The following is a 24,188-nucleotide window of genomic DNA, read 5'->3' as shown; positions in this document are numbered from 1 at the left end:
TCTGGTCCCAGCTTTTGGAGAGGCATTGTTGGCATGACTGCCCCCACCCGGCGGCAATAAATGGCCAAGAAAATTGCTAATTGTATGGTGGCAAGGAGATGGAACTATTGAATAGTCAGGTGACACAGTTCCCCACCAATACTTTTGACCAGGAGGCCTTGTTTTGCAATGATGGCGTTCAACTTTCCAATATGGGAAATGATATCGTTAAGGGCATTAGGGATTGGTTGCAGGTGTGAGGGTGTTGGCAGCAAGCCTTTGGGGCTCAAGTGGTGGTTAGGCATTGGGTAAGTCTTGTTCCCGGGATCCGGGGACGTGGTTTCTGTCCCAAAGCCTCGGCGTGGGCTAGGGCCATGGCACGACCCCATCGGGAACCCTGGGGGTGCTCTTAATTGATGTATATCATAGGGCTTCCCCACTGGTGATTGACCCTTCATAGACTTCCTGCAGATGGGCAGGAGTCAGGCTATAGTCTGGTTTCACCCAATACCTAATCCAAACCGCTCACATCTGTAACCAATAAAGCTGTGGCCTTATTTATCCCATTAACTCAAAATATTTGTATCTGTGTGTTTATTACCTAAGAGGAACTGGAGACCCCAGGACCTCGCCAAACAACTGCATGCAGAGTGAATGCATGAAGAAGTAAGCAAGATTGCATTCTCTGTCCCCAGCCACCGTGAAAGTCAGAATGCACAGCTGTATGCAGAAAGGTTCTGTACACACAACCGAGGAAACCGTGTTTTGCAGGGTTCTTGATCACACACCAAGAACCTAGGCACCTATATGTTCAGGTTCTATTCACTCCTTTAGTTGGGCAGGTTGGGTGCTTTTCTTTCCTCGTGTTTGTTCTTAACATCCTTAATCATTTATCAAATATTAACAGCTAAGTCTGCAGGGAGATGTTTTCACATGCTGCTGTGTGTACCAGGCATTCCTTCCCTGTGAAAAGCATTGAGAAACTGAGCCAGGAAGGAAGGAAGGAAACAGGCAGACAGACAGATCAATACCCTTTAAGCGGGTTTTCAGGAGCTGGGTTGCAGATCTAGGTGTGGTGTTATTTTAATTGTATGATATAAAATATTATCTGGTTTTTGTTACCCAGCCTGAATTCACAGTTAGAAATCTAATGAATAAAAGCCTTCATAATATTTTTCGTCTTAAGTTTCTTGCCTTCCTTGATGTTATCAGTTTTCTCATGACTTCAAACCCTGTGATGAGCATTTGTGCACAGAAACCAGACATTTGGGGAAACTCCAGAATTAAATTTGAATGGAAATGCCCGAAAGTAAGGATCTTAAACGTATAAGAGCAGTCCAGGATGTAGCTTGAAATGGAGAGGGTGAAAGCCATAGAGATTAAGAACAGATGGATAATAGAAGAAAGGGAGGAAATTCTGCTCAGGAGAGATGAACACCTCCGGGCTGCTCATCTCAATACCATGGGACCCCAGTCACTGAAATTGCTTTGGTTTACTACTCCAATTACTATTATGAGGCTGATTTTCAGCATTTTAAAATGACACGGGCCTTGTGCAGTTTGTACCTTCAATATGCTCCACTGGCAAGTTTTAAAGATGGGGGGGACCTGGGGCTCAGCTCTAATCTCTCCTTGCCCCCCCCCACTTTAGCTCAGGCTCTTCTTAAAGCCCCACAGAGCTGCCTGGCCCAAATGTTAAACGGAGCCTATTCAGAATGGATGGCAGCTAACTGTGATAGTAAAAGTGTGATGCACATTAGCAATGTCTTCTGCCTAGCACATTGTTCACAGCTGATTTATTTCTTACTTCTGAGAAAATTTAAATGGTTTTTATGCCCAGTGAACTCATCACAAGATGGTATCTAAAGTCAGCAATATTCCATCCAGGAATTGATGGGTAAAAGAGGAACACGCCTGTAAATCTCTGGAACCTTTCACAGTAGGTTATCTAGATGATCGCCAAGGAAATTTTATTAGTAACCACATGGCAACATCTGAAGATAATTTATGGCTGATAAAGCTAAGAAGGCTGTATTTGTAAAATAGGACTGCATTCATTGCACATTATCAAAAAAAGAAGATGAATTTTCAACGGAGTATCATCTCTACATTTGGTGTATGAGGAATCATGATGCTCTGGAATGCTGCAATAAAAAGGTTTCTACAAAAAGGAATGTCAGCTTTGGTTTTCATACGTTTTTAACCCAGTTGCTTGGTGACCAGTTTCTAGTAACCAACATTTTGTTTGGACTTTTGTGCAAATCTTAGAAAACGGATTTTAATTAGGCTCCCATGCAATTATGTTTGGATATCCAGATGTGTCTACACAGATCAACTTACATTAATTTATACTTTTTTGTCTTTAAAGGGCATGTGCATCTAACAGTCAAATTAATGTTAAAATTTAAGTCCACAGTCCTGTTGATAGATTATGGACCAGATTCAACGAAGCTGTTCCACTGGTGGGAACTAGTGCAAGGGTTCTCACTAGTGCAATGGAGCTCCCCCTCCCTGCTCCCCAGATATGCCCCCTCCCTACAATCTGCTCTCAGGGATTGCGAGAACCCCCAGAATAGCATGTGGAGCAAGGAGACAAGGTCCTTCCATCAGTCAAGCAGGAATGCTTGCATTGGCAGAAGAATCTTTTTACTAGTATGCTGAATTTCACAAGCTAAACTGAAGCTTGTGTAGAGGATTACAGCCATAACCTCTGAACTCTATGTTTTGGAATTCAACAAACCAGTTAATTAAGCATAGTTTGTCAAGTTCAAATGATGTAGCAAAGTGGGATTAATCTAAAATGGAAGCAAAATGTTCCAAACTTCTCTTTGCAGCTGAATCCAAAGATGAGGAGCATATGAATTTGAGGCTCACCAGGACTCATTCTCATAGCACTAAACATTTAGCATTATGTCTGAACAAGTCCAGTAAGTCTAACCACACTGCTAGCATTCACTGTAAGCATGAACTTCACCAAAACATAGGTATATTGTGGTCACCTATGAGAAAGCGGGGTATATGCACAAAGCCACATTTCAGAGATCCCTGAAACATAACAAAGATCCCAGACTCTGCACTGTATAGATTCCTGATCCCTTAATATTTACAAATCTAGTTCATTGTAGTTGCTTAAAGCTGCTACTAGTGATCGTTTCCTAAAAGTGTGAATAAAATCTCTTCTGTTTTTACTCTCTGGCCATGGAGAATTTCTAAGAGCAGTAGTCACCAGATGGCACTACTATACTGTAGGCCGATTCAGTGTTACACTGGAGTAGGGTATCCAAAATCAGTGGGGCTGTATACAGTCATCTCTGAGCTATCTAGGTGTATAAGATTAAAAGCCTTTGTCATGCAAGTTTTATTGTTAAAGATTGAGCACATCGGTGAGTGAGATCTTTGCAGCCAGTAAAATAATTTGTTCCCTATGTTAACCCCTGCTCAGTTTTTGTAGGAATATTCCTGAGGCATTCAAATATTGCAGTCGAGTGATGGCTGCAAGTACACCTGCTAGTTTAAAAGGATAAACACTGCCAATTGGAATATGGATTTGGGAGAGGATGGAATAAATAATGGCCCTCTTTTGGGTGAGAGGCAGCTTCTCCCCTGCTGTGCCATATTCATTGGCACAGCTACAGGGGAGGTGCCCAGCCACTTCCATTGCTTGCTAAGGCACTAGATAAACAAAGACACATGGCGATGACTCCTTTCCCACCCGCCCTGCATGCATTCAGAGGAGCCGCCAATGTCTGAAGGCTAAGTTCCTTAAGAAACAGCATGGTCCATCCATGGTGTCCTTGATATGAGTTCTATATCAGACCATACCTCTGTGAAACAGATCTCATTAAATCAGACCAGCATGAATACAGCCACAAAGGAGTGATGAGGAGCAGTACCTTGGTCCTCTCCAATGGAATGGTTCCCAACTGAGCCTAGTAGACTGGAAGTGGCCAGAAGTGTGAGAGGAAGCAAGACTGGAAGACTCCCAACCAAGTGAGAAAGTCAACCTGTTGGTTGCTTGATTTGTGATATTTACTTCATGTGGTTGCTGTAGGGGTTGTGGTTGCTGTCCTTATGGTACGGTTTGATTGTAATCATTCAGTGAAGAGAAACCTCTGACTTCTGCAGTGTATAAACTCTGTGGCTTAGTGAATGCCACAGCATGTTTAACTACAAAACGAAGCATTAGCATTCAAAATACAATGTTTAGAGCATCAACATGCGGATGTAAAAACAGCAAGTAAAAAGGACAAGTAATTTGGAGTTTACAAATTACAGAGAGGCAGCCATGTTAATCTGTTGCAGCAAAAAAAACAGAACAAAAAATTGTGGCACCTTAAGGACTAACATATTCGTTAGTCGACACAAAATTTAAAAGTTCCTTCCAGTAGCACCTTAGAGACCAACTAAGTTTGTTATAGGTGCTACTGGAAGGAAATGTTTATTTTGTTTTGTTTTTTTTAAAATAATATTTATTGGAATTTTACAGACAATAAAAGGTTACAAAATTTAAACATAGAAAATAGAAGAAAAAATAGCCATAATAGAAAAAAGAAAAAGGATACAAAAATACCAAAAACAAAACACATAAAAAGTGAAAAACAGTTAAAAAAAGAAAAATCAGTATTTCATTTCTTATAATTCATTTACTTGTTTCCTGACTTCCTCACACCTCCCCTTTTGTATTCCCGTTTAAAATTCCTTTCAGCAAATCCTTACCCTCTATCATTTATCTTTACTCAATATCTTGACCTATTATAACTATGTATTTTCAACCATTGTCAATCCATATTTGCATATTTTTAATAATCTTTTTGCCAATACCACTTATTTTCCATTCCAACATCATTTTAACATTCATTAATTTTACTGTTTTTCTGCAAGTAGCCTTTAAATTTCTTCCAGTCCTCTTCCACCGACTCTTCTCCCTGGTCACGGATTCTGCCAGTCATTTCTGCCAATTCCATGTAGTCCATCACTTTCATCTGCCATTCTTCCAGTGTGGGTAGATCCTGTGTCTTCCAATACTTTGTGATCAGTATTCTTGCTGCTGTTGTTGCATGGAAATTTTTATTTTGTTTCGACTATGGCAGACCAACACGGCTACCTACCTATATTTGTTAGTGACAGATCAACACTTTAAAGAGTCTTGAGGCAGCTCCGGAAGGAAGGAAGGAAGGAAGGAAGGAAGGAAGGAAGGAAGGAAGGGACTCTTTCCCTTGGTTTCCTGCACTGACCATAGTGCAAGCCACGGAGGGGGAGGCCGTCAGAGATAGATAAGGCCCTTTTATTTCCAACCTCTGGGAATCTCACGGGAAATCTCACAATCCCTTGGAAGGGAGCCTGCCTTGTCTACTGCTACCATGGTGCAGATGCTATTGGGAGCTAGACGCCACTGTCCCTCTCTAAAAAGAGTATCTGATTAGTCTTCCTTTGCAGAAAGAGATGTAAAAATCATAATGTAAAATAAATAAATGAAATGCTACTCCTGCTTCGTTTTCAAATATATTTATTTTTTCAAAAAATAATTTACAAATAAGGAGCTGGGACACTGAATGAAATAAGTGTGTGAGGGTTTTGAAACACATCTTTACACAATAATCACATGGTATAATGAGCATTATATTTTTTAAAAAATCTAAATTACAACTATATTGCCACAAAAAAATTGCCAAGGCCATCTTAGAAGAGAAGAACATATATTTTTCATTTAACAATTGTTATAAGTACTACTCTTACAACAGTAAACTGAATGGAATTCTAACATTAAAAGGACAGCATTCTATATTTGATTACAAGAAGCTTCAAATGCATGATTAAATATATTTGATTTTCCAGTATAATTGCAAAAGCAATAAAATAGAGGTCTGCTTTCTTTAAATACACACTGTAAAAATGTATACAGTGAAGTCAAGGTAGCTAGGGAAAGGGTTATCTGCTCCCCAACTGGGATATAATAAAATAAGGAACATCTTTACCACAACATAGCTTTGTTTACTATATATTTCCCTCCCACTCCCAATAGCATAACTGAACTGTGTGGACTAGCTAATGGCAGAAAAAACACAAGAAAACATTTAAAATGCAGTATTTTGGTGGTAAATGATTTGTTCCGACAGTCATGTTTGTATTTGTATTATATTAGGTCAAATTTATTGTCCAGCTAAAGACAGAGCACAGAAAAAGTCTCTTGTGAAGCTGTGATCATTTAGCATTTTGTTCCAGAGCAGAGTACTCCATTTCCGATACCCTGGAAGTATCGATTAGTTTGGTAAGGCCTGTTTTGGCAGAGTACTTAAAGATGAACGCCTTCATGAGCTCATACTTGTAGTTTCGGTTGATGAAGCTGTAGAGTATGGGGTTGACGCAGCAGTGAACCAGAGACAAGCACTGAGTGACGTGAAGAGCTGCAAAGAGGAAGCTCTCCATGTGGCAGCTGAAGGGAAGGAAATGGAAGGTCAGCAACAAGTCAAGCAAGACCACGACATGGTACGGCAGCCAGCAGACCAGAAACACAATGACGTAGGAGAAAATTATTTTCCCGTTGCTCTTCCTCTCTTGGTCACTAGAGGCAGATATGGCTCTTGCCAGGAGACAATAGAAAATGGCAATGATGGGGAAAGGAATGACAAAACCTAGAATGACAGAGCTCAGTTCCATGCTAGCCAGCCACTCCTTAGCATTCTCCTCCGGGTAGACGGGGCGGCAGTAGGTCTCATTGTTGGAGGAAACGGTCTTCAGGTAGTGGGTATCAGGGATAGACACAAAGAAAGCAAAAAGCCAGACAAAGATGCAGATGAAACGGCGGATCCTCTTCTTTTTAACACTGCTGGAGGTTGTGAAGCAGGCCACAGAGAGATATCGATCCACGCTCATGCACGCCAGGAAGAAGATGCTCCCATACAGATTGATGGAAAACACGAGGTGGGTGATCTTGCAGGTGAGCTCTCCCATGTGCCACTGGCTGTGCTGGACAAGGGAGACCACCCAGACTGGAAGGGTGATGATTACACACAGGTCGGCAATGGCTAGATTGAAGATATAGAGATGCGTTTCATAGCCAGTGGTTTTGGCTTGGAAGTTCATCCAGACAACCACAAAATTGGCCACTAAGCCTATCATAAATATAAAGATATAAAAAATGGAGAGGGTGTAAAGCAGGGCATTTCTGTTGAGCATAGCTGGGCATGATAAGGAGTCCACAGTGATGCAGTCTCCACTGCCACAAGTCAAGTTGGTTTCAGTGAAATTCTCCCCTTCGACATGTTCAAATAGGGTTGGCAAATCAATGGTATTCATAGCTGGTCGATCTGGGATGGAGGCAGCCTAAGGCAAAACAAAGCAGAAAGAAGAGAAAGGATAAGCATCTTGGTTAACAAAAACAGCCATTTTTTTTTTTTTTTCATGCATAATTTTTATTAGTTTACAAAAGTCAAAACACAAAATAAGCTATATCAAACTCATAACATTCACCAAAAGAAAGAAAAAAGACTTCCTTCAGTCGTTCCACGAATCGTCCATAATGACAATAAACAATATATCCGCGTTTCTATGTTTGTAATGCCATAAGTCGTTCTCATTCATCCATTTTCTTTTGGCATTACCCTTTACCTCTTACAGAGCACCTCTGAAACCTACTAGTGTTGTTTGTTCATTACTTAAGCTTTCCAGATATTTCGTAAAGCTTTCCCAATTTTTAACAAACCTCTGATCTTTTGTATATCTAATTTTACCTGTCATCCTGTCCATCTCCACATAATCTAATAGTTTGGATCTCCATTCCTCCGTTGTCGGTAAGCTCTCTTGTTTCCAGTTCTTAGCTATTAAGACCCTTGCTGCCGTTGTTGCATATTGGAACAATTTGTAGTCTTTCTTCTTTATCTCCTTTTCTACCAAACCTAGCAGAAACGCTTCAGGTCTTTTAACAAAGGTATATCTTAGCATTTTCTTCAGTTCATTATATACATTCTCCCAAAACTCTGTGACCTTTCGGCATTCCCACCACATATGGTAGAATGTCCCCTCCCTCTCCTTGCACTTCCAACATTTGTTACAGGATCCATACATTTTGGCTAGTTTGACCGGAGTCAGGTACCAGCGGTAAAACATTTTCATTAAATTCTCTTTAAGTGTCACACAGGCCGTGAATTTGATATGTTGATTCCAGAGTTTATCCCACTCTTCTTGGTAGATATTACGACCGAAATCTCTGGCCCAGTGTGTCGTTACCGCCTTAACCTCCTCGTCGGCTAAGTTCCAATCCAATAAGTACTTATACATCTTAGATAATATTTTAGTATTGTTTCCCAAGATCTCAATTTGAAATCTGGAGCTTTTATCAGCGTAGCCTTTATCTTTGGCATCTTTCCTAAACATATCGTTTATCTGGTGGTAATGCAGCCAGTCATATACTAAAGATTTTACCTCCTCATACGGCCTTATTTTCCACTTGCCTTCCTCTCTCATTAACAGTTGTTCATAAGTTGCCCAGTTGGTTCCCATATTAATCTTTTTGATAGCCATAACCTCTAATGGGGATAACCATTGGGGTGTTCTGGGTTCTAACATATCTTTGTATCTTTCCCAAACCTCCAACAGGGGGCCCCTGAATATATGGTTCTCAAATCCTTTGTGGCCCTTCTTTCGCCCATGCCACAAATAGGCGTGCCACCCGTATCGGTTATCGTGGCCCTCTAGGTCTAGCACTTCCCTATCCTCTAATTTTATCCATGTCTTAACCCAGCATAAACAAGATGCCTCATAGTATATTTTCAGATCAGGTAGGGCGAAGCCTCCCCTTTCTTTCGTATCCGTCAGTATTTTAAACTTTACTCTCGGCTTCTTCCCCTGCCAAATGAATCTAGAGATCTCTCTACGCCAGGCTTTAAATATCTTTGTGCCTTTAATAATTGGGATATTTTGAAAGAGAAATAGGATTCTTGGTAGTACTGACATTTTTATTGTGGCTATTCTACCCCAGAATGACAGCCATTTTTAAACAAATGCCTTCATCCCAAATAACCTGACCACCAGTCCAGAGACACTTTGGGCACTGAATGTTTTGGTTGAGTGGCATCTTACACAACACCCTTCAGATTTTAAACAAAATACCACCATTGCCATAAAAATATTCAGAAAACAATAGAAAGGAAACATTGGCATTTTGTACACTTTTTCTTTAAGTGATAGTTCTGCTGGACTGCAGTCTCTGGCTGTCAGGGTTAAATAACTGCTGGGTGTCTGTTATCTATAACTTAAACCATACAGCTCTCAATATAACCAATGTATCCTATCTGCTCATCCTAGTAGTTTCAAAACTACAATTCTAGGCTAAAGGGTTGGCCTGCAATACTCAGGCTTCCCACTAGAATAAACCCATCAAAGTGTCTGAAAATTGCTGGCAAACACTGTCATCCCTTGCTTTAGAAAGCACTAAAATCAAATCTTGCTGGATGGGGCCATCAGTGTTCAAGGCGTTTACAATTTTAGTGGGATTTTTGATGAAGCTGCATAAAATTGAGAACTGTAGTGCAATGTTTGTCCAGTAAACCCCCAACCATTTTTTTCTAAATAACCTTGGAGAAAGCTGTTCAAAGACAGCAGTCTTTACATTAAGTCAAGTGGCGGTTTGGGATGCCATTAAGGGTGGCAAGGCTGGTGACAGACAGATCTGATCCATGACATTTTCACTGGAAAGTTCTTCTGCATGAGTTGTGTAGACATGAAGAGGAGCTGGGCAAGACCACAGGTGTTCATTAGCAGAAGAGGTGCCATTTATATTTCATTGTATGAGGCATCATCGTGCCATGTGTTGGCCCTAAGCAATTTGAAAAGGCAAAAGTTACTGCTTCAGAATTTGATATCTACCTACCGCAACAGCCATTTGATTTTCCACACCCTTTACCACATTTATCATGAGGTGATGGTGGTAGCAATTATTTAATGTATTTATCTTGGGTTCTCTTCGCACAGACTGAATGGTTTGGCAAAATGCTTTTTTATAGTATTAGGATGAGTTTAATACTATGTTCCTTTTCACACAAATAAGTCGTGAGAGCGAATGATAAGAAGAACACCATACCGGATGCAAGTACAAATTTAGAAATCCAGTTGTGTGACTGTTCTCACTACTTGCCCAAGGTAAAACACACTAGTCAGAAGGGCAATGCCTGGAGGTTCTTTCCCCACAGATTATTTCAAAAACTACTGAAAAATGATTGATAAACTACTGATAAAATTATTCAAATTTATGTAGCACTTTCAAAAACTATTTGTGCTGGTGATTATTAGAACATTCTGCAGCAACTATATTCATAGACCAATTGCACACTTTGTGAAGAAGTACTCACACTTGCTTCTCCCAAATTTGCAAGCAGTTAATTTCACTGGATGACCCTGTGCAATAGTGTTTTGATGAAGACCAGATTGGTTTTTATATAGTTGGTCTTCCTTTCCATATCATTTATCAATGATAAAACTTTTTTTTTTACTTTGATTGCTTTTCTGACATTTATATCCCACCATTCCTCCATGATGCAGCTAGTGGACTCACAGCTGTCCATGGAGGCACAGGTCAATTCTGTGTCCAGGGCAGCTGTTAACCAGCTCCATCTGGTACGCAGGCTGAGACCCTACCTGCCCACAGACTGTCTTGCCAGAGTGGTGCATGCTCTAGTTATCTCCCGCTTGGACTACTGCAATATGCTCTATGTGGGGCTATCTTTGAAGGTGACCCGGAAACGACAACTAATCCAGAATGTGGCAGCTAGACTGGTGACTGGGAGCGGCCACCAAGACCACATAACACCGGTCTCTACACTGGCTCCCAGTATGTTTCCGAGCACAATTCAAAGTGTTGGTGCTGACCTTTAAAGTCCTAAACAGCCTCGGCCCAGTATACCCGAAGGAGCGCCTCCACCCCCATCATTCAGCCTGGACACTGAGATCCAGCACTGAGGGCTTTCTGGCGGTTCCCTTACTGCGAGAAGCCAAGTTACAGGGAACCAGGCAGAGGGCCTTCTCAGTAGTGGCGTCCGCCCTGTGGAACGCCCTCCCACCAGATGTCAAAGAGAAGAATAACTACTAGACTTTTAGAAGACATCTGAAGGCAGCCCTCTTTAGGGAAGCTTTTAATGTTTAACAGACCACTGTATTTTAATACTTTGTTGGAAGCCGCCCAGAGTGGCTGGGGAAACCCAGCCAGATGGGCGGGGTATAAATAATAAATTCTGTTCTATTCTATTCTATTCCACATCCAAGCAGGTGCAGCCTTTATTTGTCTCAGAGGCCTCAGGCTTCCCACTCCTCCTTGATGCCAGTATGGAGCTGATATAAATCTTCCTCCACAATTGGGGGGGGGGGGTTGAGAAAAAGCCAGGGGCAGGTTCTCCACCCCTCCTGCCCTGTATGGTGAGTGATACACCACTTGCACTGCAAGTCTTAAGCCTGCCTTTGTGAGAAAGGCAGACTTTACCCCACAACACACTGTTTTTAGCTAGACTCCACTTGCTGAAATATAGGTTTTAATACTGCACATAGTCTTCTAAATATGGGTATATTGTACGTAGATTGTCATGATGCAGTGGTGTGGCTTGCTCATTTTTCTAGAAAAATGTGCATAAACGTTATGGATTAGGCAGAAATTCAATAGTGAAGCTTTTTCACAGAACAGAGGGACAGTGGTGGTATTTTATGTAGTCAGAAGTGGAAAGGATTACTGTGAAGGCTGGAAGTATATGAGAAAGTGAGGAACAGGGAAGTACCACTGAGAGCTAAATATGTAAAGAAAGAAAAAGACTTACAATTGAGACTTCTCCAGAATGCTTGGCATTTCTTTCAGCTTTTTAAGCATTTAGAATAAAACTAACTGAATTTCACTGCTATAAATATATTGGAACTGAAAGATCTGAAGCAACAGTTATTACGAGAATCAGTCAGGATGAGAAATGGCTAAAAGCCTTCAGAAACTGCTCTTTTCTGATTTAACAATGGTTTTATCTTTGAGCAACTCCAGCAGGTTGTCTTATCCCCTTGTAATCATTTACATTGGCTCAGAAGAGTTCTGAAAATTTAAACTCATGGCACTGAAACCAGAATCCAGCCCTTCTCCTTCATTCATCTCTGATCTCCTTTTGTGGCCAGTCTCTGTGCTGCTATCAGACGGTGGTGGCAACAGACCTAGCAAAGCCTAAAGAGAGATGCTGAATGGCTCCAAGGAGCGCTAGTGCAGTGGTGCCCTCTGGGTGGCGCTGTGTCAACGTGAGAGCAAGCGCCTCGTGACCCCCAAACTCAAAGACAGAAGGCAACCATTTCTTCACGTCAGATCTCACTGCATTCCAGGCACGTGTGCCCCGACACAGAGGCAAAGATGTACAGTTGGGTGCCTTTCTGGCCTTGTGGCACAATCACACTTTTGAGCCTATCTCCAGCCAGGTGTATTCCAGTTCCTCAGGTAGGTGGACATGCCATGCCTCCCAGCAACTTTCCTCACTGGCAGCAGTTTCATCAAACAAACTGCTCTCCAAACTCAGGATAGTTTAATGTATTATGGGATGCATGAGTCGCTGAGGAGTGCATGGTATTCTAGGATCTGGAATGTGCCTACACACAGAGAGAGGTGCTGTGATTTGTGCTCCTTAGAGCTTTTCAAAAGAATGCCTGCCACTTACGTATCAGAAGGTGGAAACTTTTAGCAATGTTGCCGGGCACTTCAGAGCTTGGGTGGGGAATCTTAGGCCTGGGCCTGAACGTGGCCTTCCAGGCCTCTCAGTATGGTCCCTGGGGCTGTTACCAAGCCACACACCCCATGGCCATGCCCCCTTCAGAAGCCCTGCTCTGTAGCTCACTCTGTGCTTCTGCGCAACTGGAATGGGCTCTTGGACTCTGGGTTGCCTGGAACGGTGGGGGCGATGTGAGACGGAGTGTGCATGCTGGGGGCGTTTATAGAAACCACTAACATTTCTTGTTACAGATAGGTAGCCGTGTTGGTCTGCCATAGTCAAAATAAAAAAATTCCTTCCAGTAGCACCTTAAAGACCAACTAAGTTAGTTCTTGGTATGAGCTTTCGTGTGCATGCACACTCTGTGTATCTGAAGAAGTGTGCATGCACACGAAAGCTTATACCAAGAACTAACTTAGTTGGTCTTTAAGGTGCTACTGGAAGGAATTTTTTTATTTTAACATTTCTTGTACAAGGTAAGGATACTACCTGTCACTCTACTCACCACTGTGGCCCCCAGAAGGCTGCCCATGAAGGAACATGGCCTTTAGGCTGTAAAAGGTCCCCCACCCCAGACATGGAGATATGGAAGTCAAAGGACTGGTTGAAAATGACCGCATTTGTTTCTTCCCTTTGAAAACATACACAACCCAACCACACCTTTAAGAGTTAGATTATGCATTTCCAATACAGTCGTGCCTTGGTTGTCGAAGGCCCTGGAACTCAGACGTTTTGGCTCCCTAACGCCGCAAACCCAGAAGTGATTGTTCCGGATTGCAGATGTTCTTTTGGAACCCGAATGTCCGACAGGGCTTCCATGGCTTTTGATTGGCTGCAGGAGCTTCCTACAACCAATCAGAAGTCACGATTTGGTTTTCAAACATTTTGGAAGTTGAACGGACTTCTGGAATGGATTCCATTTGACTTCCAAGGTACAACTGTACTTATTTCATGCAAAGTTGTCTACACCCGCTACCCCTGTTTGGATGGTTGCCAGGCCCAACTTTTACAGAACTTGCCTATTGAACTAGTAACCTGCTCCCTTCTCTGCTTACTCTGGCCTGTGGGGCAGCGTTAATTTGATTTAGCAAGCAGTTACATGTGGAAGCCAAGAAAGTACTTATCTGGCAGCCTCCTTTTATGAACATCTCAGAGCTCCCTCTTCCCCATTAAACATCACCCTCGTAATGGAAAGTCTGGCAAGATGGCCAAGGCGTGCTTCTGCAGACCGACCAAAGACCAAATGAAATCAGCAACACTGGATAAAGCATCCTCCTCATAGCATCAGGAAGGACTGAATCTGCAGCCATCAAGAGACTGCTTTGGGAATGCATGCTGTGGACAACTGAAGCCAAAGAGAAGTCTTCTGAACAGAGGAGGGCAGTGAAAAATTGTGGGCAGCTCAGATGTCGTTATGTAGGAGGTACAAAACCATGACCAGCTGCTTTCTTTTACTCCCTGCCACAATTCAGTTAGTTATAATGAGAAATGGCCCTCATACTGTCAAGGTAAGGCATGGAGCTGGAAACTCAACCCTCTCCTCCTGGGGCAGAACCACGGCTGCCTTCCATCCACCTAAGAAGCAGCTAATAGGAGCTATGCCTTGTCGATCTCAAGATTGGAGTATTGGAGTGCCCTCTACGTGGTATGGCCTGTGAAGAGAGTTTGAAGACTGCACCTGGTCCAGAATATGGCAGCTTCACCCAAGTTACCCACATCACAATGGTGGACGCATGTTACATCTGCCCTTAAAATACTACACTGGCTACCGGTCAGGTTGTAGGCTCACTTAGAAGCAATATGGTCTGCTTTGCTTTTTAAAACCTTTCAGGTTCTAATTCAACCTTGGGACCCCAGATGTTGTTGGACAACAACTCCCATAATCCCTATCTGGCAAGACCATTGGTCAGGGGTGATGGGAGTTGTAGTCCAACAGTATCGGGGAACCCAAGGTTCAGAAAGGCTTCTCTGAATTGTCAGGATCAAGGTGTCTGAATGAACACCTTCTCTTCTATCTCCCCCCAATTGGCAAGGAACACCCCACTCAGAATGCCCTGGTCATCTAGTGAAAAGCACAGGATATTCTTCGTGGTGGCTTTCTCCCCTTCTAAAAAGGCCAAACCAGTCAATTCCCTTTCATCTTTTGAAAAATCCTGGGGTGTGAGGCTGCTGAACTGAAGTTGTTTTTATTAATCTGCTGGTTGGACAAATCTATGGATTAATAGTGTTTATACAGACGTTGAATTTTAAGATGCAATTTAAATGCCCAGCCCAACTGCTTCTAGGGTGTATAAGGTGCGGCATCTGTTTATTTCCAAAACACCAACAAATCTATGCCCCACAACTGTCCATTCCAAGGTCTTTCTCTTTCTCTTCTCTGCTCCTCCACAAGCTGCTGTAGTATTGGATAAGAGAGAGAACAGGATCAGAAAGGGACTAACTCTGCACAGATTTGCTCTTTTTGTCTTATCTTTATGTAAGGGTTTTGAATCTTTCACTGTAAGCTGACCTGATAAGGCAAGTTTTAATACAAAAAGTAAAAATAAAGAGAAGTTGGGTTCTCCAATGTCCTTCCTGAGGACCGAACTAGAAACACGATGGTAGCAAATCTGTTGTTTAAACCCAGAGCTCCCAACATCAGGAAGAAGCTGTATTTTAGCAGCAAAGGGGTTGCATGCGTGGAGAGGAGGGTAGCCCTCCTCACATACAAGGTCTGTCCTCAAAATGTCACCTTCTCCACTGCTGAGATCCAGTACGGAAAGTGTACTCAGTTAGGTGAAAAGGCAAATTTAGCCATGGGTTCTATACCTTCTTCCATTGTGCTTAGCCTACCTCCAGCAAAACCTGTTTATCTGAGCATAAAGCTCATAGATCTACCATATCATACCTAGTTTGACCCTAACGCAATCTGATTTATCTTTCTTTACTGAGATTTTTCACAAGACAGACAAACATCCACACATCATTGAGGCTCAGGACCCTGGACAGATGCCACAGAGCTCATCCAACTTCACAACAAAGACTCACCCACTTCTCTTTGATTTGAGGTAATCCCTTGTTTGTTCATGTCACCAACCCCTGCAATATATTTTAATCCCACTCTTATTGTTGTCAAATGGTGTTTAACAAGATATTAATACAGAGCGTATGTGTGTTTGCGTGTGCGCCTGCAAGTGTTAAAACTGTATGCTTTTTCAGAGAAAGGAACACTGTTTGCCTTGGCAAAGCAAGATTGGTTTTAGTACAACTACTCAGAATATACTGCCCTCTACTGAAAAAATATATATATCAGAAATTCTGGTACAACCTCTCCAAGATTTGCAGGTTTCCTTCGTTTTAAAAACAATCAACAGACATAGCACCATGTGCAGAGGCAGATCTGGGAGTTGGCCAGTTTGGCCCCCACCAAAGGCACAGGCCCGGCAGGGAAGGGGACACAAAAATCAAGCCTCTTCCCTCTGGCTTGGAGTGGCTAGGAGCCTGCCCCACTGGCTGCCTACTCACTGGCTGCCCTGCCACTGCTCTGGGTGGCTTTGATAGGCACACAGGCATTTCTGGGTGGCTCGGTGGAGGAATCCGGTCACTGGCATGGGCCATCGAGCAGCCCTCCAGGACTCCCTCCCAAGAGAAAGGCAATGAAAAGCAACACTTTAGAGTTTCTTGTCCATGGTCTCTCCTGGCTCCAGAGGTGCCAGTACATCTCCTTGCCAAGGGCACAAGGGATGTGGGGGGAGCACAAATACACCTCCTTGCCAGTGGTGCAAGGGAGCTTAGGTACATCTCTGACAAGTGTGCAAAAGGCTTCTCAGAATTTTGCATTTTATTTGTGGGCAGAAACATTGGGGTATATTTCATGACATTTATCCAGGGAAACATAAATTCTCAAACAGTTGCTTGAGTGTGAGACTCACCATTAGCAGTGGCAGTAAAACGACTTCTTTTATTTTCTTCCCTCCCAACTGGGGGTGGTATTGTTTTGGGTACTGCTGCTCTTGCAACTGGGAACAGCAGCAGCAACCATGGGGGCAACATGGCCTCCATTCTGCATCCTCCACAATGTCCCAGATCAAGCATGAAGGGGGTGGCACACAAATAAATGGAGAATATTCAGAGGAAAAGCAGGTTGGTGAGAAAATGAAATGTCTCTGTAAAAAACATTTGCCTAGGAATTTCTGGGTCATTTTGGCCCAGTTCTAGATACAGTGGTACCTCTGTTTACAAACGTTTCTGGTTACGCACGCTTCAGATTATGAACACCGCTAACCCGGAAGTAGTTGCTCCTGGTTGCGAACTTTGCCCTGGGATGCAAGCAGAAGTCGCGCAGCAGGAGGCGCCATTAGCGAAAGCGCGCCTCAGGATAAGAACAGTTTCAACTTAAGAATGGACCTCTGGAACGAATTAAGTTTGTAACCAAAGGTACCACTGTATCAGTAAACAAACATGTGGCTATCAGGGAATCAGGGCCATCTTCCTCATATTTCATGAAAACAGACTGAGGAGGCCTCACACAAACAATTTGGTTAAAATACATGTTTCCCAAGGGAATAAAAAGAGTGCGAATTTTGTCATGAAACTACCCACGTTACCTGCCTGCACCACCCATGTCACTTAGTTCTCTACATCCCTGTTCATCACTGCTCGTTCACCTGCAAGTCGCTAACTGCTTCTGCTGCCACTGATTTGGACATCTAATGGCATGTCCATGGGGCAGAGATGCAATATTTCTATGCATTCAACTTGTGTTGATAGTAAAAAAATATTTAAGTTATACCAACAAGAAAATCTTATTAGCAAGAAAAAACCCATGTCATTTACAACCACACAACTCAGAGAAGCTGGAACTCATTAGAGCAGAGTTTCCCAAACTTGGGTCTCCAGCTGTTTTTGGACTACAACTCCCATCATCCCTAGCTAGCAAGACCATTGGTCAGGGATCATGGGAACTGTAGTCCGAAAACAGCTGGAGACCCAAGTTTGGGAAACTCTGCTTTAGAGCTATAACCAATTCCTCCCCCTCCCCCCAAAATAAAATAAGTTTATAATCCTCATTGTTAAGATTTTAACAAAGAAAGTTTATTACTATCCTACCCTTTCACCAGGAAGCTAAAGAAGGGAATCCATAAGTTACCCAGGTGGCCTCCCATCCAGGTACTGAATGGGTCCAAACCTGCTTAGCTTCAACAAGGTTGCTGCATCACATGACTTTTAGACTGTAGCCCTGGGACTTCTGTACCTTGGGAGGGCTTTCAATTACAGTACTACCCTTTCTTCTTCCCATCTCTGCTCCTCTGACATTCAGTGCAAAAGCAATTCAAGGAACTGCACAATTGGAATGCAGTATTCAACTTGTGTAAATGAAGGAAATCAACACATTTATTTAGCTTATTCATCAAAGGGGTTCATCATATCTATTTTAAATTGTCTAGATGTATCTTACCCATTACTTTCCTAATACTAACTGGCTAGTAAAATCATTTATTTGCTTTAAAGAATTATGTTACTACTAATACTCTACAATCTGATGGGACAGGGGTGAGTGGAAAAGACGTTTCAATCATGCTTAAACTAGAAAATAAAATGTAGTTTTACTTGCTTATATGCAGGATTCAGGCATGTTTGCTTTGACTTGCCTTAATCAGCTTACTGCAGCTGACAGTACTGGCTTATCACCACAATGGAAATAGAAACTGAAAAAGGAATCTCCTGACTGAGTCAAGCACATTAAAAGTAACTTGGTTTAATGTTGTGGAATCAACAGCTCATTACACTTTAACTGTCCCACTAAAAGCATCACATTCCAACTAATGCAATGAGAATTTCAGTGTGAGTTTTAAGCAAATGTTTTCAAAAAGGAGCTCAGATTGATCAAGGGTAGTGCTAGATCAACACGGTGAAATCAACAATTGGGTGAGTTCCTATTCTCTGGCAAAAGCCATGCCCCTCCTCCCTGCAATGGGATAGAATAACAGCCCATGAAAGAAAAGGATTTAAGCTGATTGTAGGCTTTGTGGCCCCCTGCCAGTGCTCACCCCAGAATAGCAAGGGAGTCTAGCCCAGTGTGCCAGCTGAAACTTAAAACAAAGCAATCTTGACCGTTTGTTAATGAATGGCTCTGAAGTCCTACCGCATGCCAGTCCGAAGTCTCCCAGGACAGGCCTGAGAAACTGTGCTGCCCAGTCTACTTTTATTCTGCAGCCACCTCCATGTTTGTGTGGCAAGACCCCATGATGCTATTTAGATGCTTGCATGCCAACAATGCTCAGCCGCAGCCAGAAAAGTGATATGCTCAAATCGCCACGGGGATTAGCTGTTGATATTGAAGATTGGGGACAGCCATATCCAAAGACAATTGCAGTAGAAGACCCGTCTGGCTATTGTCTGGGATTGTTCCAGTAAGCAGAGCTGGGGGGGGGGGTCTCAGTCCTCTGGCCAGGGAGACCAGAGCTATTCTGCCCCTTACTCTCGATTTAGAAGGGCAGCGAGAATGGCAGGCTGGGCAACTAAGGCTGCACTTAAAGGAACTGCAGGTGGGTTGGATGACAGAGAAATCAGGTTTCTGAAACAGTCCACATCTGGAATCATAGCAGGAAAACAAAGATCTATACAGTCTTCCCTGTTAGTCATTCATCCTCTTCATACATAAAAAACCAAGTCCTTCCAGGCACTTGATTTCCCAGCTCGCCCTTTCCTTTTCCTTTGCCCAAGAAAGAATTTGATTCTGTGAGAGGATGTTTGCTGCCGTAACCAAATCACACAGACAAATAGCTCCCCTTGTCCCCTTTTGCCTTCAAGAAGCAAAGCGTGATGGAGTTAAAGCACACTCCTTTGTTACTGCATAGCTGCAAATTTACTTTTAACATGGCCTTTGGCATTTTGGAATTAATATGCAGAACCCAATTCTGCAAACTTCAAGTCATTCTGCACATTATGGATAATCAGGTGGTGAAATTCAGACTGCAGGATGGGTTCTTATTTTGAATGTTTCCCATGTAAAAAACGTCCTACCTTGTACATCAAGGGCTGGGGCTGGGCAAATCTTTATCCCACTTTTCTAAACAAAGTGTTTTTTAAAGAGAGGGAGCTTTAAAAAATACAGAACTACACTTGCCATCCGAAATGACACAGTCCAGAATTCTGCCATGTCAGCCTATCATTTCATTCTGCATAAGGAGTAGAATACTGAGCCTATAGTGTTCCTATTACACATTTCTCTCTCTCTCTCTCCCCCCCCACACACACACACACCTGATCCCACAGCAACATTTATTATGGTTAATATTAAAACAAAGACAAAATTTCTTATTTTATTGGCATAACTTCTGTTGGTCTTAAAAATCTGAAATCTTTAGTCTATCCACTGTTGAAGGGCTTTTAAAATATTCAATAATATTTTCAGAGCGACTTGATGTTCTTTGTCTACAACTGTTAAAAGCAAAACTCTGGAAGTATTTCTAAGAATCCGCCTGACTGCCATCCCAAGCCAGAACCACCAAGTCCAGTCCATCCAAGTGTAAGAACAGGATCTGAACAATTGGATTAAGAGAATTAAATTAGCTCAATGTGAGGTCAAACACATCACTCACTTTTATTAAGCATGCCTGAAAAACAGTAGTCCAATGCCCTAAAGAATCACCTCAAACAGACATGATAAAGGAGCTGTAGAAAAAAATTGTAGCCTATTCTACATCAGATAGTCTTATTTGTGTTGTTAAGGCTGGGTGCAAACATATGCAGTGTATCTGAAAAACAGACATGAAAGTTGCTCTGTATCTTCTCAACCACCCACAGAACGTCTTTAGCTAAATATTCTGAATATTCATTTCCTTTAGCTCTTCTTCCACAAGCTCACAAAGTTATCCTGCCAACAGCTCCCCAACTTTGATTCTGTGACTGAGATCAAGCAAACCAACAGGGCATGAACCCAACTTAATACCATTTTACACCTTCAAAACTAGGCAGACAATATTAGATGGCATGCGATATTGGAAGACATTTATAGGCAATGCTGCTACCTATTAATAAAGTCAATTAAAATAACAGCATGACTCCTTTCTTTCTGGTGTGGTGTCTTGCTGAAGTATATCAGCTTGTTCAAAGAAAAATGATTCCTTGTGGAAAGTGTCTTTGTGGCACACACTGCTTCTTCCCCCATCAAACCACGTGAATCTTCCTACCTAACGCCTGCTCTGTTTAGACAAAAGTTGACAGAAAAAGAACATTTAACATTTCACTCTTTGTAGCTTATTTAATAAAACAGTGGCAAACACACAGAAACATCTGAAATGTGCAAGGCAAGGGAGGAGTCTCTTTCTCTTTTTAAAGAAAACTTGTTCCTGGAACCCTTTGGCAATGAATCAGACCTTCTGCTGGTGGAAAATTCAGGGAAGAGAAACACGGGGCCTCTTTGCACAACTCTTTGTCACTTTCCCCTGCAAGTCTGAGACTCAACGGCAACATCTAAACTTACAAACAAACAAAAAGTTGCCATAGCCTTGAAACTTTGCAGAATAAAATATTCTTGGGAATGCCCACTAATACTTTCAGAGGATCATAAAACTTTTAATGAGGCACTCTGACTTTTTTCTTTTAACCCTCATTATCCTGCTTTTAGCAACTAAACAGAGTAACTTTACAACTCCTCGTTACTGCTGAAAGTTACAGGGTGGCTGTTTATTGCCCATCCCCTGAATGCTTGTCAGCGAAGGAGCTCCGCTAGACTGCCTGACCCCAAGAAATGACAACAACAACACAAAAGCAGCTCTTCTTTCTCCAGGGGTGTTTAGCTTCCTATTGAAACAGGGATACACATACAAAAGAGCAGGTGACAAGTTCTCTCGCTTTTCAAAGTGTGGCTTTGTGATCCTAGAATCATTGACTCACAGAATTGTAGAGTTGGAAGCGACCCCAGGGGTCATCTAGTCCAACCCCCTGCAGTGCAGGAATCTCAGCTAAAGCATCCATGACAGATGGCCCTCCAACCTCTGCTAAAATAATTCCTTGGGTGAGTCTGTTCCACTGTCAAACAGCTCCTACTATCAGAAATTTCGTCCTGGTGTTTAGTCGCAATCTCCTTTCTTGTAACTTGAAGTTGTTGGTTTGAGTCCTACCATCCTAAGTATGTTTGCTTAGGGTAAATGAGACTTACTTCTCTAATGAGTGTGCTTAGGAGTGCAGTCCTCATACAGATTCCTGTGATGTGGCCAAAGCATTTCCCCTTGATGTAAATCTCCTTTGTTAACTGGCCTGACTAGCACTGAGGATCAAAAGCACTGACTGTTGCCCGCAGCCCATTTCTGCTGAGAGTCCCTTGACATGTGCAATGTCATCCCAAAACACCACAGTGCATTTGATGTGCACACCCCCAAGGACATGTGGTCAGCATTGTAGCTCTGCAGGCTGATGCCCTGCACGCTTACTCAGAAGTAAGCCCCACTTTCTTCAGTGTGCATGGTCGTGCCACCTGGGTCCCTATCAATAGGGCTACAGGCTGCAATTCCAGGCACTTCATTATGATTATGCCTTTCTGACCTGCCCCACTGACCCACCCAAAATCATGCATTTGGAAATGGACGTGCAGCCCAAGTGCTGCAACTCGCTTGGCGATCAGGCTGCCCAGCCGGCAGCCCCAACGAGGAAACTCTCCCGAAGGAAGATGCCCGCCCCGGGACGCCCTCCATCCGCTCTGGCGGCGCCGATGTCCGGAGAGGAGCGCGGCTGGCCCGGCGCTCCGCTTCTCGCCCTCCCTGGCTCCGCAGACGGAGAAGCGGCCTCGCTCGCCGCCGCCGCCGCGCACAAAGACATTCGGGGCCGATGGCCGGCGCCGAACAAAGAAGCCTGGCGGCGGGACGAGCCCGGGCAAGCCGCCCGCCCTCCCTCCCTTCCCTTCCCTTCCCTACCTCGCCGTCTCCGCGCGCCTCGCTCGTCCTCTCGGGGCGCCGCTCGCCAGGCACTGCGCTCTCGGGCCGCCGGCCGCGCCGCTTATATCGGGGCGTGCGGGGCTGGGCCGGGGCGCGCGCGGCGGGAAGGCGCCTCTAGGGGGCAGCTCGGCCCACGGGCCGCCCCACAGCCCCGAGGGGGCCGGCTCGCCCCGCGCCCGCCCCGCCCCGCCCCGCCCCGCGCCCGCCCTCCGCCGGGCCGAGAGCACCTGCATCCTGCGAGACGCGCGCAACAAAAAAGGGAGCAGCGCGCCCGGGGCGATCCTTGCAAGAGGGGGAGGCGCCCTGCGCATTCTTCTTTGTCCCTGGAGGGAAAGCGGCGCGTCTGCAAATCCTAAATCCTCCTTTCAACTCCGCGGGTCTGGTTTCCCCATCCAAGGGCAGCCTTAGGATCACGTTTCGCAACGTGCGCTTGTCCGGAAGGCTGCGATTTTCATTTGCGAGTCGTTCTCAGTAAGCGGCATATGTACGCTGAACTTGGAGCGCGCAGCTACTTCGCCAAAGCGGCGTGGGAACTCTTCGCGGCTCCGGAACATTTCACTTGCTTCAAAGCACTTCGCGTACTTTAGCTCGGTCGACAAACTGGTCAAGTAAATCATTATTATTGCTCCCGCCACGTTACAGAGACAGAGCAGTGTACCGAAGGTGAGTCCATGGCAGAAATAAGATTCTAACAGATCAATATCTAACATGATATTATAAAAGAGGGACAAATCAGGCAGGTGCTCTTGGAGGGCTTTAATCATAGCTGTCAACTTTTCCCTTTTCTTGCAAGGAATCCTATTCGGAATAAGGGAATTTCCCTTTAAAAAAGGGAAACGTTGACAGCTATGGCCTTAACCCATCCTCCACATGCCATTTCTCCCATTTTTATTGCCACCGCTCCAGTCTGCTGTTACTATCATTTATTTTTATTATTTTATTTCATTTGTTATCCTGCCCAAGGCAATCCAAAGTGACTTATAGCCAAGCAGCTATTTGGTTCACTTGAATGAATGTGTGTACATTTCCCACATGAAACAAATAGCAGGTAGCAGTGGGGTGTTAAATCAGGAAAACTGCATGTCTGAATGCCCCACCCGCACCCCTGCTCCAAATTACGGCATTGATCCATGAGTGCCAGTGGCGCCAGGTGCCAATTCGGTCTGGGGGCCCAACAGTAGGGGGAGCCAAGGAAAATGGCAGCCACACACAAGGAGGCAGTCAGATGGGCTGAGGGCAGAAGGGTGGGGCAGTGCCCCCTTGGCTCTAACAGACAAACCTTCACTGCTGCTTTGATCTTTAGGAAACTAAACTAACACGTTTCCTTGGGCACTTAGCAGCTATGGCACACCAACTCTCAAGGTGTGTCAAGGGTCTGATGAGGTGGGGGGAAGAATGCTCTCCCAACACCACCAGAAATTGGCTCAGAATGCGGGTGGTGCTGTGGGTTAAACTACAGAGCCTAGGACTTGCCGATCAGAAGTTCGACGGGTTTGAATCCCCGCGACGGAGTGAGCTCCTGTTGCTCAGTCCCTGCTCCTGCCAACCTAGCAGTTTGAAAGCACGTCAGAGTACA

At 43.8% G+C, this 24,188-nt stretch overlaps 1 protein-coding gene across 1 annotated transcript; it reads right to left on the bottom strand.

Moving 5' to 3' along the window:
• Positions 1-5,468: 5,468 nt before the first annotated feature.
• Positions 5,469-22,739, bottom strand: ACKR3 (atypical chemokine receptor 3). Its single transcript, XM_082209094.1, has 2 exons — positions 22,592-22,739; positions 5,469-7,302 (listed from the first exon to the last, which is right to left on the bottom strand). Exon 2 carries the CDS (start codon positions 7,273-7,275, stop codon positions 6,181-6,183), a length of 1,095 nt encoding a protein of 364 aa, XP_082065220.1. The 5' UTR covers positions 7,276-7,302; positions 22,592-22,739; the 3' UTR covers positions 5,469-6,180.
• Between the last annotated feature and the right edge of the window lie 1,449 nt (positions 22,740-24,188).

This window comes from Podarcis vaucheri (assembly GCF_965113315.1).
Source record: "Podarcis vaucheri genome assembly, chromosome: 1".
Lineage (NCBI taxonomy): Eukaryota > Metazoa > Chordata > Lepidosauria > Squamata > Lacertidae > Podarcis > Podarcis vaucheri.
Note: the sequence above shows the minus strand (reverse complement) of the source record. Positions and strands in the feature narration are given on the sequence as shown.

Coding starts and splice junctions, on each gene's coding strand:
- ACKR3 (XM_082209094.1), bottom strand. CDS start 7,275: ATGAATACCATTGATTTGCCAACCCTATTTGAACATGTCGAAGGGGAG.